The 16287-nt window shown below is 48.2% G+C and overlaps 1 protein-coding gene across 1 annotated transcript in view; it reads right to left on the bottom strand.

Moving 5' to 3' along the window:
• Window positions 1-241: 241 nt before the first annotated feature.
• Window positions 242-16287, bottom strand: part of MUC1 (mucin 1, cell surface associated) — a 28881-nt gene continuing 12835 nt past the window's right edge. The window contains exons 3-7 of the mRNA XM_054994443.1: window positions 14008-14081; window positions 12180-12319; window positions 11355-11470; window positions 9719-9865; window positions 242-2067 (exon numbers count right to left, since the gene is read on the bottom strand). Coding sequence (XP_054850418.1) covers window positions 1999-2067; window positions 9719-9865; window positions 11355-11470; window positions 12180-12319; window positions 14008-14081 — 546 coding nt within the window. The 3' untranslated portion in view covers window positions 242-1998. The remainder of the gene's footprint in view (window positions 2068-9718; window positions 9866-11354; window positions 11471-12179; window positions 12320-14007; window positions 14082-16287) is intronic.

The following is a 16287-nucleotide window of genomic DNA, read 5'->3' as shown; positions in this document are numbered from 1 at the left end:
CATAAGATGCCAAGAAGTCTTCGGGGAAAAACATAGCAGTGCCCTAGAGCCTTCTCGATATCACTGAAATGCAAGGATAACTGGTGTTGAATCACTGACTTTGGTTCATCTTCTCTATTTCTCTATGTCAGGCTGCGAGGCCAGAAATGTTTGCTTACTGAGACCGAGACAAAGAGGGGTGAGGTCCTGTGTTCGAGATGCCTTCCCTCCTCCGTCCTCCCACAAAGCACAGCGGACACACGATATCGACACAGTTCCTCTTTATTGTGAATGGAGATAAATACATCCTTTGTTAAGACAGCAGCCCTCTCTCTCCTCACCCTTTTCTGTATCCCCCCCCTCCAAAAACATTAGCCCAATATAATGTCCCGTGGATGAATATTAGAGCTCCCAGCTGCGCAAACCTCCCCTCTCTTTGGAGATCCCCCAGGAGAAAGAGGAAGAGAGAGAACAGGAGGTGGTGCGCGGCAGGTAGGGTTACCAGCGGGCCTGGAGAAAACACATCCTGTCCCTTTAACGTGTGGAAATGGGCAGGCAAAACTTTTCCTGGCATGATCACCCAGTATATGCTGCAGATCAAACCAGTATTAGGCTGGGAACCCCAGTAGTGGTTGCTGTCAGAAGGAGGTGTGGGTGGAGCCTGGCCAAAATGGGACTTCCAGTCCCTATTGTTTACCCACCAGTAAAATGTTGCTTAATGGACAACACTTGCCTTCAAAGTTTTAGACTTGTGGTTAAGCAGGGCCTGCTGGTTTGCAGAGAGGTGGCATCCATCCTCATATTAAATTAATTTTGTAAGCGTTCAGTTCCTTCATGCGTCCAACTTGGGCTCTTCTGGAACTTCATGGGGCAGGGGTGCGGGCAAGCAACATAACTTTTTCTCTCTAGTAGGAGCTTCCTTGCTAGAGGTTGGGAAGCCGTGGCTGGACAGCCACCTGTCAAGGATGCTCTGACTTTGGGAGTCTGGCACTGATCTTCTGGTAGATGCCCTCGGAGGCCCCTTTCTGATCTCCGTAACTCTACAGTCCTGATGCTCAGGAAGGATTCTGCACACGTTGGATAATGCACTTCCAATCCTCTTTATAGATCATTCAAAATGGATTTTTTTGTGTGCGGAACAAAAAATCCACCTCAAACCATTGATAAAGTGCATTATCCAACGTGTGCGGAATCAGCCCTGGAAGGATTTCTGCCTCAAGGCGCTCTCCTAGAGGATCAGGGCCGTGCACAAAGCATGCCTCCAAGCATGGGAGGAGGGTACGTGGGGGAAAGGATCTTGAGTGTTGTAATTTTGAGGGTTGTGCTCACTCTTATCTAGATTGCTGGTGGTGTCCCGGGACTCGGTATTCGAAATCAGGCGTATCTCCTCAAGCAACAGTATATGTACATTTTACATTTTATAGTTTAACATTAATAAGCATAGTTAACAGAAAAAAAGCGCCTGTACTCAGTGTTCACAAGGAAAGTCCATGTTTGCTTCTGTGGCAGTGTTTGCAGAAATGGTCCCAAGCTATAAATATTCGGACTTCAGCAGCTAGGAAAGTCACTCCAAGGAGATTTCCCCTCTTCTGCCTCTTCCTGGTTAAATCGTCCCATGTTGCAGATTCCTTTTTCCAATCTTTTGAAACCAGGTGAGATGATCACAGTGAATTCCGCTGGCTAGTAACGTCCCATGCTTCAGCAGCGAAGCTAATCTTGCCAACAAAGCCTTATCCCTTTTGATTAGCTTGGCTGTCCTTAACCTATTAATGTGCATCACCAAAAAAGAAATTCTCTCAAAAAGAAATCATCTCTTCCAACTGAAAACAACTTCGGTGTTTGCTCACCTAGATGTAATTGTTTACTCGCCCTAGGCGAGTGGCTATTTTGAAGCTTCCAAGGCAAGTCTTTTCCCATCAGAGCTCAGCAATTCTCCCATCAACACCTTTCCTTTGGATCAGCCTGGCCCAGCCAGGTTCAGCCTGCCACTCCCACCCCCCCAGAGTCCAGCACCCTCCCCTAAAAGTTGTCATTGGCCATTGCAGGGTTGGTGTAGGAGAAGGGGCTGGTGCCGTTCGTGGGTGGTATCTGTAGAAAAACAGGAGATACGAGCAGTTAGGGCAAGGTCTGATCAGGTAAGATCACAGGAGGCCATCAGTTTGGATTGGGGGCCCCAACTTCCTGTGCTTCAGGGACACAGCCAGCTTTGCCAACAGGCTGTTTCCAGATGTTGCTAGTCCTCATTACTTTCACTAAGCATGGCAAAAGTTATTCAGCACTGAAGTTATGCATTTTTTTCTTTGCCTGGTTTTGCTGCTATGCCTCTAACAGCAGCCCAACATGCTGAAACTAAGCAGGCACAATGCAGCTTTTCCCTTCTCTGTGTCAGAAAAGTCTTCATCTGCTGAGTTTCATTGTGCCAGGCAGATGCTAAAGGACCAGCAGGCAGTGTTGGAAGAGGAGGATTCAGCACGGTCCCTTTCCTCAGGCTTCAGAGGGGGACAAACCAAAGAGTTAGAAAGATAAGAGAGGTCAGGGCACTCTGTTTACTGCTCTGACCATCCTTTGATATATAGATTGCTATTCTCAGGATTTCCTCCTCCTGAATTCCTCCCTCTCACTTCTCTTCCTAGCTTTGTTCCATCTCTCTCCTTCTCCTCCCTCCATCTTGGAAGCATGGGTGCAGGACTTGTCCTAGTATTCATTCCCCTTCCTTAGACTAGATAGGTAGTTAGGATCTGTCCTTCCTTTCCTATCAGAGTATGGGGTTCCTACAATAAAGAACTCTTATGTCCTTTTCTAAATATAAGCAGGTGTATGCTTTGTTATCTTCTCTCCTGCGCACGCACACACACCAGCCAGCAGAACCAGCTAACAACCACAGATAATCATGCTTCCTCTGCTAAATTATAAACTCTGCTAATGACCCAAACATGGAATCCTTTAATTAGGTTTCTGGGGCCAACATACAATTTATTTATCAGGAAGGCTGGCAAAAACGTTGGCAAATCCATTCATGGGCTCACAGCTCCTCCCTCTGTGCTGGGGATGGGCCCACTCTGGAGGACTTCAGTTCAGATCCCACCTATTCCATAGGCTCGTGGTGGGGAGAGTGGCTTAGGCACAGCTGCAGGTTTTTGCTTCAGTTCAAACTAAGGGCAGCTGTTGTGTAGTGGTTAGAGCATCAAAGCAGGAGGACTGGGTTCAAATCCCCCCCTGGCCACAAAGCTCTTTGAGTCTAGTCACTCTCTCTCAACCTCACCTTCCTCTCAGGGTTGTTGTGAGGATACAACAGGGGCGGCGAAAACCACGTATACTGCCCTGATCTTCTTGGATTATGGGATAAAAATGTAATCTTGGAGCGTAAGCAGTGTGTGATGAGTTACTCTAGGGGAAGGCAGGACCCTCCCTCTCCATTAAGCCTTCTGTCTCCCCCTAAAATTGTGCTCCTGTAGGCCAACGGGCCCTATGGAACCACATGGGAAAGGTAAATTTTACTCTTTAGGGGGAAAACTTGCCTTCCCTTCCTCTGTAGATGGAAGAGCTGTTCCATCAAAGTTGCTGTTGCTAAACCAATGGAAGTGCGCTTCAGGACCCAAGCTTTGACACATTCTGTCTAAATAGGCAAAAGGATTGCCCTTCCTCCATTGGTCCTGAATTTTTTTGCAATGCCAACAATTAAACTATTTGGTGAGGGCATGCCAGCGAGCAGGGCTTTTTTTCTGGGAAAAGAGGTGGTGGAACTCTGTGGGTTGCCCTTGGCGAAAATGGTCACATGGCTGGTGGCCCCGCCCCCTGATCTCCAGACAGAAAGGAGTTTAGATTGCCCTCCGCGCTGCTGAGCGGTGCGGAGGGCGATCTCAACTCCCCTCTGTCTGGAGATCAGGGGGCGGGGCCACCGGCCACGTGACCATTTTCAAGAGGTTCCGGAACTCCGTTCCCCCGCGTTCCCCCTGAAAAAAAGCCATGCCAGCAAGCATGCTGAGAGCCATATCAGCTTGTGGTAGGCCCCCCTCTAAAGAAGGAGGGCTTTTTAGGTGATAAGGAAGTGTGCGTTAGGACGTTAAGGTTTCCAACATTCTTTCGTAAGGTGTGCCAGCCACCCAGCCCTGTCAAAGGAGGGCTATGCCTCTTGTTCCCAAGAAGATGCTTGGTCACGTAACAGTTGGACTTCTGTTTATTTCCCTCCTTGGGGAGATGAGGGTGTGTGTGTGTGTGTGTGTGTGGGAGGGGGGAGCTGTCCACTGGGAAACTGGAACAAGAAAAAAATCTTGAACTGACTTCCTCCAGCCCTTCTCCAAACTTGGATTCTCTTCTTCTCAGTGTGGCCGCTTTTTAACATTTTAAAAAAATACACTGGGAAATCTAATTGTATATAATTTGATATATTGTCAAAGGCTTTCACGGCCGGAGAACAATGGTTGTTGTGGATTTTCCGGGCTGTATCGCCGTGGTCTTGGCATTGTAGTTCCTGACGTGTTGCCAGCAGCTGTGACTGGCATCTTCAGAGGTGTAGCACCGACGCTGTTTGACACTGAGAGAGCTCTGTCTTTCGGTGCTACACCTCTGAAGATGCTAGTCACAGCTGCTGGCGAAACGTCAGGAACTACAATGCCAAGACCACGGCGATACAGCCCGGAAAATCCACAACAACCATTGTATATAATTTGATCTAAAGCTCAAAGGTTATGCATGGAGGTGGGTTAGATAGGGCTCCCAACTCTGGGTTAAGAAATACCTGGAGATTTAGGGGTGGAGCCAGGGAAGAGCAGGGTTTGGAGAGAGGTGGGACCTCAGTGGGGTTTAATGCAATAGGATCCACCCTCCAAAGGAAACGTTTTCTCCAGGAAAACTGATATCTTTAGTCTGGAGATCAGTTTAATTCCAGATCTCCAGGTCCCATCTGGAAGCTGGCAACCCTAGAACTCGTCCATGCAGTGGAGTGAAAGCCCTACCTTGAGTGGCCAATTTTGGACAAAGCCACCTGTCCAAATCTGCCCTCATAGTGAGAGGCAGGGTGGTGTAGTGGTTAGCATACTGGAGTAGGATCTGGGAGACTAGAGTTCAGGTCTCTGCTCTAACATGAAGCTTCCTGGATGACATTGGGCCAGTCACTGTCTCAGCACCTACCAACTCAGCAGCACAGTGGTTAAGTGGCTGGGCTGCGAATCAGCACTCTACTGGTTCGAATCCCACTACTGCCATGCGCTCAGTAGGTGGCCTTGGGGAAGCCACTCCTCTCAGCCCCAGCTGTATTGTGGGGATAATAACAACACTAACTTGTTCACCGCTCTGGATGAGGCACTAATCTGTCTAGAAGAGCGGTATATAAGTGCAGTTATTATTATTATGTTACCAAGTTCATGAAAACTTGAGATCATACAGACATATTTTGGGAGTTCTATGCTTCCCAGAAGTTCACGGGCCTGATTTATATCAAGAGCATGGCACAGAGGGAAGAAGAGCTGTTATCAGGACCTATATAACCTCTTGGGGAAATGTACATGTGGCCATCAGTACGTCTAAATTTCCTCCACGGGTGGCTCCCTGGGAATTGTTTCTGGTTAGGAAAATAGCACATGCGGAAGGCTCTCTTCCTGTACACCGCCATCTTGATTCAAATCAGGGCTGTGTTCGTTTGGGAACCATTTCTGATTCCAAAGTGCTCATGGCAGCTTATGATGACTTTATTGTAACATACGAATCATCCTTACAGGTGTTGTGAAGACAGAATGGGGAAGGAGAGTGACGTGTATTATCCGGAGGTCTTTGGAGGAGGTAGGGCCACCTACTCTAGTTTTGGAAGTTCTCAAGAGATTTGGGAGTGGTACATGGAGAAGGGCAGATGTTGGGGTGGAGAGGGAGCTAAGCAGCGACGTGCCATCACTCTAGCACTTCCGCAGAGTCTACCCCAGGGCTTTTTTTCAGCTGGAACACAGTGGAACGGAGTTCCGGAACCTCTTGAAAATGGTCACATGGCTGGTGGCCCTGCCCCCTGATCTCCAGACAGAGGGGAGTTTAGATTGCCCTCTGCGCTGTGGCACGGAGGGCAATCTAAACTCCCCTCTGTCTGGAGATCAGGGGGCGGGGCCACTAGCCATGTGACCATTTTCTCCGAGGGCAACCCACTGAGTTCCACCACTTCTTTTCCCAGGAAAAAAGCCCTGGTCTACCCTCATATGTGGTCATTTCCTTCAGGGGAATTGATCTCCGTAGTCTGAATTGTGGGAGATCTCCAGACCCCGCCTGGCAGTTGGCAACCCTGGGAGGCGGGGAAAGGCAGGAAATGTTCCTGTCAGGTTTCTCTCATTCCTAACTCCACATAGCAAATTTCATCTTTCTTTGGAAGTAGGATAACTTTTCCAAGATGGTGCCACGCATGCGCACTGTGTGTTTTCCTGGGAACATTTATTGACATTTACCAAGATAATTTTTTTCTTGTTATAAGCTACCTAAGCAATAGGATGGAGTTATATATCTATATAACATAGTCTGTTGCCTCAGTCCAAAGGAGATTCAGGCACCATTAGCTTTATCAACGCTCCGGTCTGGCTATTATTGGAAAAAGGATGCCATTCAAAAACCCCACCCAACTGAGATCACATAATTCCATAAGCAAAGAAGAGTTGGACTATAGAAAAGTGCCTAAGCATCTTGGGGTGTTTAAATGAGTAGCAGTGGTGGTGGGGAATGGGAGAGGCACGAAGGTCTGGCGGCGTTTCCAAATTTTCACTTGTAAGAATGAGGACTAGAATCTTGTTTCTTTGTTTTTGTTCATTTTTTAAAGGGAAATAAGAGAGAGAGAGAGAGAGAGCAAGAGAGCAGACAGCTCAGCATTTGGGAGTCTGCACCTACCAACCCATTGCGGCGGTTGCACAGCTAACCCATGGGGTGCCCAGAACTCATGGGTTAAACTCTGGGAACAGCCAGCTGCTCCACAGAGAGACTCTGGGTGGCTGCCAGCAACATCACAAGCCGTTCAATGTCATGTGTAAACACTGCCTGGTCATGAGGAAGGGAGCGGTCTAATGCAGCAGCCAGAAAGGGCAAATGGGTTCAGTCCCAAATGGGGACTTTGGGCTCACTGGGGGACGGCAGGACTTCTTTGGCAAGAAGAGGAAAGGGTGCAGCCCCACAGGGCTCTGTGATTCCAGGATCATTCCTTCCTGTCCCCCACATTTCAGAATCCCACAGCTGCTGAGATGTCTGTTTGCTCAAGGGCTCTTGTGTTTGCTCAGCAGTAACGTCCTCGAAGGGAACAGATGGGGTCAGGCAAGCTCCTAAGTGACATTTACCGGGCCTCGCCCTGCTGTGGGCCCAGCATGGAATGAGATCTCCCCCCTAACACACACACAAATATAGAACAGGCCTTAGCCGGGCCCAGCCCCAGGTTGCCTAGGCAACTGGCCTGGTCAGGCATAACGGTAACCCTGACCATGTTGCTCCTCTGGGGCCTGTGAGGAGGAGCTTTCTGTGCCAATCACTCTTTCATTTGCCAAACTGCCATGAAATGCAATGGGGGGGGGAGCATCTTAAGAGCTGGGTTGCCAACTCCAGCTGGTGAAATTCCTGGAGATTTGGTGGGGTGGCACCTGTAGAGGGGCGAATTTGGGGAGAGATTTCACCTACAGTCCATAGCGTACCATAAAATGTGCCCTCTTGCCAGGTCCAGGTTGGGAAATTCCTGGAGATTTTGAGGGTGGAGCCTGGAGAGGGTGGGGTTTGGAGAGGAGGGAGGGGGCACAGCAGGGTATAATGCATTAGAGTCCACCTCCAAAGCAGCCATTTTCTCCAGGGAAACTGATCTCTTTCACCCGGAGATCAGTTATAATTCCAGGAGATCTCCAGCTACCACCTGGAGGCTGGCAACCATAAGGGGAACCCATCTCCAAAGCCTGGATTTCAGTTGTAATTCTGGGGGATCTCTGGGCCTCATCTGGAGGTTGACAGCCCTAGAACAGAGGGACAGGAAGTGGCAGCTGGCCTGAGTGGCTCTTTTCACCTGGCAGTTAGAGATTAACTGTGTAGCGGGGAAGGACAGGCGGCCTCTGGCCAGGTCAAGGACAGCGGCTGTGAGCCTAATGAAGCAGCTGCATGGGGGGAGGGGGGATGCCAGAGCTTGCGGCTTTGCCCTGTCCTCTGTACCATAGCTGGCTGAGACTTAGGTCCAGGAAAATTCCTCTCAACAATGTAGTTTAGCGTGGGATCATTCCAGCTGCCCCAGAAGCATTCAGCTTCTTGCTGGATTTCAGATCTCTGGTTCAGGGGGCCAAGGACCCCTTGGAAGAGCACCGACTTTGCCTGCTGCTCGTTCGGGTGGACCAGGGGTCCCCAAGGTGGCCCCCTGCCCTGACACCTTTTCTGATGCCCACCAAGTGTTTTTTGAAAGTGGGCAGAACCAGGTGGTAGGGTTGCCAATCCTAGGTTAGGAAATTCCCGGAGATTTGGGATTGGAGTCGGAGGAGGTCATGGTTTGAGGAGGAGAAGGACCTCAGTGGGGTATAATTAGGATTGCTAGTCCCCCGCTGGGGGTGGGGAATCCCCCGCTCCCACCTTCCACTCCCCGTCCATGCTTACCTGGTTGGCAGGGAAGACATGGGCCTCCTGGGGACGCACTCCCGGGCGGTGTGGTGCGCTCCTGCTGGCCCAATCTGGGCCCACTTCAGCCCAAATAGGGCCCAGATTGGCCTAGATTGGGCCTGAATTGGCCCGGATCAGGCTGCTGCAGAGCACAGGAGTGCTCTCGTGCGCCACAGTGGCCCAATTCAGCTTGAATCCGGCTTGAATCCAGCCCAAATTGCCCCCTCCCCGAGCATGGGAGTGCTCCTGAGGGAGGCTGCAGACCGTGTAATGACAGCACATCCTGGAAGTGACATCATTATGCAGGCCCAGGAGCACGTACATGACAAGCAACAGACCAGGTAGGTGCTGGGGCCCCCACCTCCTGCTGAGAGGACAGGGGACCTGGCAACTCTAGGTATAATGCCATATAGTCCACTTTTCAAAGCAGCCATTTTCTTCCAGGGCACTGATCTCTGACATCTGGAGATCAGTTGTAGTTTTAGAAGATCTTCACCTCCCACCTAGTCCTGGAGGATGGCAACCCAACCAAGTAGGGGTCTTGCCCAGCAGGACTTCTGATGGGCCACTGAAAATCTTGATTGGCTGTACAGATTAAAATGACATTATTTTGGTGGAGGGATTGCTCTTACTCTCTTTCACTCCTCTTTCTGTGTATTTTTTTTTCAATTACCCCTCTACTGCCCAGAATTAGCAACCCTAAGAGGGGTGAGAAGCATCAATTGTCTGGGTTTGGTAGCAGCGTCACCCAGGCTTTTCATGCAAATCTCAGAAGATCCCACGATCTTGGTTCTCTGCCTGGAGTAGCTGTTACCAGTCACAGTAGACAATACTGGACAGATTAGTAGTCTGACTTTGTTTCAAAAGCGCAGGTATACTAGCCAGCCCTCATTTGCTTGGCAACCATTGGCATGAAGGGTTTTCATTTCTCCTAGGGTTGCCAGCCTCCAATTACAACTGATCTACAGGCCATAGAGATCAGTTCCCCTGGAGAAAATGGCTGCTTTGGGGGGTGGATTGTATAGCATTATACCCTGCTGGGGTCTCTCTGCACACAAACTCCACTAACCCCAGCCCACCCACCCCAAATCTCCAGGAATTTCCCAGCCTGGAACTGGCAACCCTAATTTCTCCCGGACTAGGTAGGGATTTCACTCACTTCACTGTAAGGGTTTGGTTTGTTGCCCGGAGCAACGTATCTCCCATGTGTGTGGTACGTTGGATACTCGGCCATGGGATGGTAGGAGTCTCGGCTAGAGAGCAGATCCAGGTGGCCGCGATGGCTTCGCCGACAACGGTAGATAATCTGGGAGGGATTAAAGAACAAGAGGAAGGTCAGAGCTGTTTGGTCCTGGGAGAGCAGAGGTGGAGGAGACAAAAATGGAAGGGAACACTTAAATTCTTAAAAGGATCAGTTCTGCTGCTCCTCTCTGGGCCAAATCTGCCCAACTCCCCCTCAGCTGGCAACTGAGGCTAAAAGACATGTTGGCCAAATCAAATCTGTAGTAATTGATCCACTTTGAATGGATGAAAGCAAAAGGCTGAAATAAAGGCCCTGTATCCTGCCGTTGATTCTTAGAAAGGCCCTTCAGGAAATCTAGTTGCCGACTAGAACTGCAGAATGCACAGTTACTACAGGCAAACCAGGGTGAGGCTTCGCCTGACCCTTCATAGCGCGGTAAAGAAGGGATTTCCACAAGGACATCTTGAAAAGAATTAGGTAAGTGGGAGGCGTCCTTTCATTTTGACAGTCCTTAACTTCCCACTGATGGTTATAATTGCCGGCCCCTCTAAGGGAGGGAGAACTTCTTCCTCTTTCCACCCTATTCATAATTTTTTAAAAATCTGATGAAGCAGGCTTTTGTCAGTGAACAAGTGGGTCCTAATTGATCTGTGAGTCTTTCAGAGGAACTAAAAGGATGAATTCTTGTCACTGCTCCAAGGTGACTACTGTATGAGAGAATAAATTGCATACATTTGATCACGTTCTCGCCACCTTGAATAGTGAGAATTCAGAGATGCTCAGCAAAAACGCTCACATTCAACCCCAGCTCAAATCTGCACAACCCATGATTTGCCAAATTTTTGCAATCTTGGTTTTGCCATGGACTGCAAAAATGGGGGTGGGTGGGTAAATTAAAGTTACCAAAAATAACATAACAACAACAACAACAACACTCAATTTAGTTTTCATATGCTAGATCTGTTAAACAATCCCCAATTTTTTAAATAAAATCCAGTTTTATTCTCATTTGGAGCGTAAAGACCCACCACCAATGTTTTTGTCCCCTGTACATCAATTTCTACCTGACTGGGGTTTTCAAGGCAAGAGACTAACAGAGGTGGTTTGCCATTGCCTGCCTGGTCTTCGTTGAAGGTCTCCCATCCAATTACTAACCAAGGCCGACCCTGCTTAGCTTCTGAGATCTGACAAGATCAGGCTCACCTGGGCTGTCCAGGTCAGGGCATGCCAATTACTGACTTAAAATCTTGGGAAAAACCTCCCACTGCACCTCCGGCGGTGTGGGTTGGGTGCAATAGCACTATGGGGACTGGGGCAGGGAAAATACGGGGAAGCCCACAGAGACAACAAGGCTCCCACAGGAAAACATTGCCCCGTGGAAAAGGCCCGAATTGCCTTTCCGCCATGAATTTAACTGGATGATCTTGGGCTGGTCAATGGCTCAATCCTCCCTCTCTGGGTGAGTGAGAAAACAACAGGGCAGGGAGAGCCATCCACGCCACTTGGACACAGTTTGAGATAAAAATGCATTCGAAAGAGAGAAGATACTCACCAGAATGAGGAAGGCAATGATGGCTAGCAGCAGAAGGACGCAGACCAGCACGAGCAGAGCAATGCCCCAGCCTGGGACAGGGGTATTCTCGGAAATTGCAATTGGGGTGGGGCTTCCTGCGAAGAGAAGAGGAGATGTCAGCGGCCCAGCTGAGCATAAGCAGGGCTGAGGGGGTGGACATTCAGCACCGTAAGAAGTGGGCACCCCAGAGGTCATGTTCCCTCTCTTGCGACAGCAATCTAGCGCCAGGCAAGCGCAAGACAGTCCCGTATTCAAAGTACAACCAACTGTGAGGATGAGCCTGTTGCCTCTTTCCATCGGCATTGTGGATACAGAAGTAGGACTGCAGGGGCGGAGATTATTATTTTCTCAAGAAAAGCCTCAAGCCGCCTGGTTTATGTACTTTGTACTTTAAAATTCTGCATTCAGGTAATGGGAATTCCGAGATGAGAAATGGCGAATTCTGCAACCAAGGCAGTTGGGCTTGTTTTGCACAACCTGTTCCACTACGTTTGCTGATTAGCATAATTTATTCTTGCTTTGCAGTTCAAGGGGAGGGACAAAGAAGTCTGCAGGGCAATGTAGTCCCACCCTTGCCCCCCCCCCACCACTGGATTTGTGATCCTGAAAGTCTGACCACAGCTGCAGATGTGAGATTTCCGAAGGTATTATCCACAACTTCTCCAATATATATACTTCCAGTTAGGAAAAACAAGCTTCTTTTTAAAACAGAGATTTTTTCAAAAACTGGATTTGGTGTGTAATGCCACATCCTGGGCTGTTCTGCAGCACATACACACCGCTCTAAAATAGTTCCCCCCTCACCTTGGATTTTAGTCAGCTGTAACTGCTCGCGTTTGGCATCATCTGCATTTTCGAAAGTTTGCTGCAAACTCTTTGCAAGCTCGTCACTGTTTTCTGCTGTCCGGAAAAACAACAGTGATGATACTTGAATTGAGCCCTGCCTACAAAAGAGAGAAGAAAAGGAAATATTAAAGAATGGGAAATACCCATTCTGGAACACTGGTTATGTGGTTGAGGAGGTATGCACAAGGTGCCAGGTTTGATCCTTGGCATCTCCTGTAAAAAACAGGATCTTGGGGAACATAGAATGATATGCGCTGGTGTTTGAAGTGCATTGGATAGCTGTGACAGCAATATTTTAGTGTTGGACAAACAGTAGTTTATGAAACTGCAGGTCTGATACCTGATGCTTATGCATCTAATTAGAAATTAAATTAAATTAAATTAAATGAATGCACTCCAACCTGGACGTAAAACCTCTCAATTTAAAATGTGAAGTTGGATTTTCAAATGCTCGACTTGAAGGGCAAAATGGGAACTTTCAGACCAGATTTTTTTCTGGGTTTAGATGCCCACAGTCTGGTCTGAAATTGCACACACATACACTGGGTCTGATTACGTTTTGTAAGTCCTGTGGCAGAAATAATTGGGGGGTTGTATTGATAGGTTATAGATTGACTGATTGCCTGCCTATCCCACCTTTCTTCTCATGGAGTCCTAAGAGTCTCCCACCTGGACACTGAACAGACCTAGCCCTGCTGATCTTCAGCAAGGTGGCTGCATCAGGTGTCCTCTAACCATGCCCCAGAACTCTCTTTTTGTGCATTGGAGCTAAAGTCAAATGTGCCATCCAGTGCAAGCAACCATAGGTGGATTCCCCGCTCTTCTGTTCTAGATCACCCTTCATCTGCAGCACACCTTTTAGTTTAGTTTAGTTTAGTTTAGTTTAGTTTAGTTTAGTTTAGTTTAGTTTAGTTTAGTTTAGTTTAGTTTAGTTTAGTTTAGTTTAGTTTATTCGGTGTCAACCCGCCCTCCCCACAAGCGGGCTCAGGATGGGGTACAACAATCATAAAATACAATTGCATAGCAAATTTTACAGTAAAATTCAGCAATTAAAATCATATATATATATACAAAAACCTCAGATGGTTGGCTACACATTCCTGCCCCCAGCATACAAAGAGGTAGACAGACAGACAAGCTGTACTCGAATACCGGAGACCTATGGGAGGCTAATTAGATGGATCCAGTGCTGGCCTCAGTCATATGCCTGGTGGAACATCTCTGTCTTACAGGCCCGCCGAAATGATACAAGATCCTGGTGGACCTGGGTGTCTTCAGATAGAGAGTTCCACCAGGTTGGGGCCAGGACCGAAAAGGCCCTGGCCCTGGTCGAGGCCAAACGAGCCTCCCTAGGGCTAGGGATCACCAGTAAGTTCTTACCCGCTGAACAAAGCGCTCTCTGGGACACATACTGGGAGAGACGTTTACCCTTTACCCTAGTGTTATAGTCATTAATGTGGCTCACCAGCTGGTTTCCCTGGCTTCCATGTGTATTTGTTCATGTGTATGAGCTGAGTGCCTTAGAATTAATTGCACAGCACTAAAGAGGTTTGAAGTGCATTGAACAGACTCTGCTGAACGCTATACTTCGCTGTGCTACTGTGAACAGAAATGAGACTCCAATCATGACCTTTAAAATTTGATGCAGTTGCTATGCGGGCAAAGTTGAAGACATGAGTATCCCAACCTCCGGCTTTACCTTGTCCATCATCCCGTTAGTGATAACAGCTGAGTTGCCCCATCCCTCAGTCATCAGAGGTGTTTATAGATAGTCCCCACTCCGTACCTGAATTCAAGTATGTAGTATCCTTGGTAACTATCGCGACGAGGACATGTAGAACAGTTGTAGATGTTCTGATACTGTGAAGAGGAAGGGCAAGAACTGTGTGTTAGATTCTAATAGTGGATTCACTGGAACCCAAAACATGGGGGGGGGGAGCCATGTTTTACAGCCTCCTCCTTACTTCCTGCTACTAAGTGATTTCCTGCCCCCCCTTCATTCCCAGAATAATGAAGGCAAAATCCAAATTCTGCACCCTGAAGAATCAAAGTTTCTGCAAGAAGGAATGCTGTATCCCACAACCTGTAAATACAGTATGCAAATTAAACTCATTAGCATAACGCCTTGCATAATCTATTCTGCTAGAGTTTGTGTATAAAGTGCCGTCAAGTCAGAACTGACTTATGGCAACCCCTGCTGGGGCTTTCAAAGCAAGTGAGAAGCACAAGTGGTTTGCTAGTGCCTTCCTCTGTAGGCTTCCTTGGTGGTTGCCCATCCGAGTACTGGCCCTGCTTAGCTTCCAAGATCTGATGAGATCGGGCGCCTTCTCTCCCTTGCCAGTTCTTATCTTTGCATAAATGGATTGCATTTCCACTGGTCATAAGGAGGGGGCTACACAGGCTTTGAACTATCCTTTGAACTTTGAACTATCCCTGAAAATCTTATAGAGCCACCATTGCTTTCTGAGATTTCAGTAGGTGTCGCCCACACTCTCTCAAACACATCCCCACAACAATAAGACTAGAAACTTCCTTCCTTCCTTCCTTCCTTCCTTCCTTCCTTCCTTCCTTCCTTCCTTCCTTCCTTCCTTCCTTCCTTCCTTCCTTCCTTTCGTAGCCCGCTCTCCCAACAAGTGGGCTCAGAGCGGATCTCAGAGCAGATTTCAAATGAAAGCTGACATTCTCTGGAAGCTCGCACCCACCCCTCACATTTTGTGTATTTTCGGTGTTTCGACAGAGTAATGCCGTACATAAAACTCAAGCTGATAGAGAAAGTCATAACATTGATTAAATTTATAGCATAAATTTGATCTGAGTGGCCAAGTAGAAAGGAGATGTTTTCATCAGGGAGGGTGATTGGGAGTCCTGTACTTTTATTAATTCTGAAAAGTGGAGGAATGTTGGCGGGGGCCCCTTTGCATGACAAGCCCCCCTGCCAGAAACCCCATTTTGCATAACTTTTAAAAGTGCCGGGGGCTTTCTTTGTATCTGGTGACCGCATCCCCCAAATCCATTCAGTTTTTCCAAGGTAGATTTGGGGAGAGGTGCTCAAATTCTTACCATACAGCATCCAGACTCTAATTTAGCCATCCCCAAGGATCAAGGAGCAGCCCAAATAGCCCTGACTAGCCAGAGCTCATCAGAGCTTGGAAGCTAAGCAGGGTCAGTCATGGTTACTACCAAAGAAGATGATAATAATAATAACAACAAATATACTACTCTTCTAGATACATTAGTGCCCCGATCACAGTGGTGAATAAAGTCAGTGTTATTATTATCCTCAGTCATCTACACTTTACCCCCAGGAAACTGGGTACTCATTTTACCGACCTCGGAAGGATGGAAGGCTGAGTCAACCTTGAGCCAGCTACCTGAACCCGGCTTCCGCCGGGATCGAACTCAGGTCATGAGCAGAGCTTGGGCTGCAGTACTGCAGCTTACCACTCTGCGCTACAGGGCTGTGCCACAGGAAGTAGATGACTGGGGAAGGCAATGGCAAACCACCCCATAAAAAAAGTCTGCCAAGAAAATGTTGTGATGCTACATCCTCCCATGGGTCAGTAATGACTCAGTGCTTGCACAGGGGACTACCTTTACCTTTATTATTATCCCCATAGTACAGCTTGGGAGCTGGGGCTGACCCAAGGTCACCTGCTGAGCTTATGGCAGTAGCGGGAGTCAAGCAAGCAGAGAGCGAGTTCGCAGCCCAACCGCTTAACTCTTAAGCAGAGGCAAGCAATCGCAACCATCTCTATTCTTCTCTTACCTTGAAAACACCATGAGGATGTTACCATGCGTTGATTGTGACTTGACTGCAATTTAATTATTAATTAAGGACTAAGGAGACTGGGGTGGGAGAGTGGATCCCTCATTAAACCCACAGTAAATTTCCAGTAATGGAAGGGGAGATTTCTAGAATCCCTCCCCCTGCTGCAGGCCTCCAGTTGGCTCCTCTTGCTGCTCCTGGGAGCATCTCTTGTCCCACAAGAGCAGAGTTTTGGAGGTTGTTTTAGGATGCAGCAGGAAAGGGGGCAGAAGGGAGCCCAGTTCTGCTGATGAAAATGAG

The sequence above is a fragment of the Eublepharis macularius genome, chromosome 1, assembly GCF_028583425.1.
Source record: "Eublepharis macularius isolate TG4126 chromosome 1, MPM_Emac_v1.0, whole genome shotgun sequence".
Lineage (NCBI taxonomy): Eukaryota > Metazoa > Chordata > Lepidosauria > Squamata > Eublepharidae > Eublepharis > Eublepharis macularius.
This window is presented reverse-complemented; position numbering and strand designations above follow the sequence as displayed.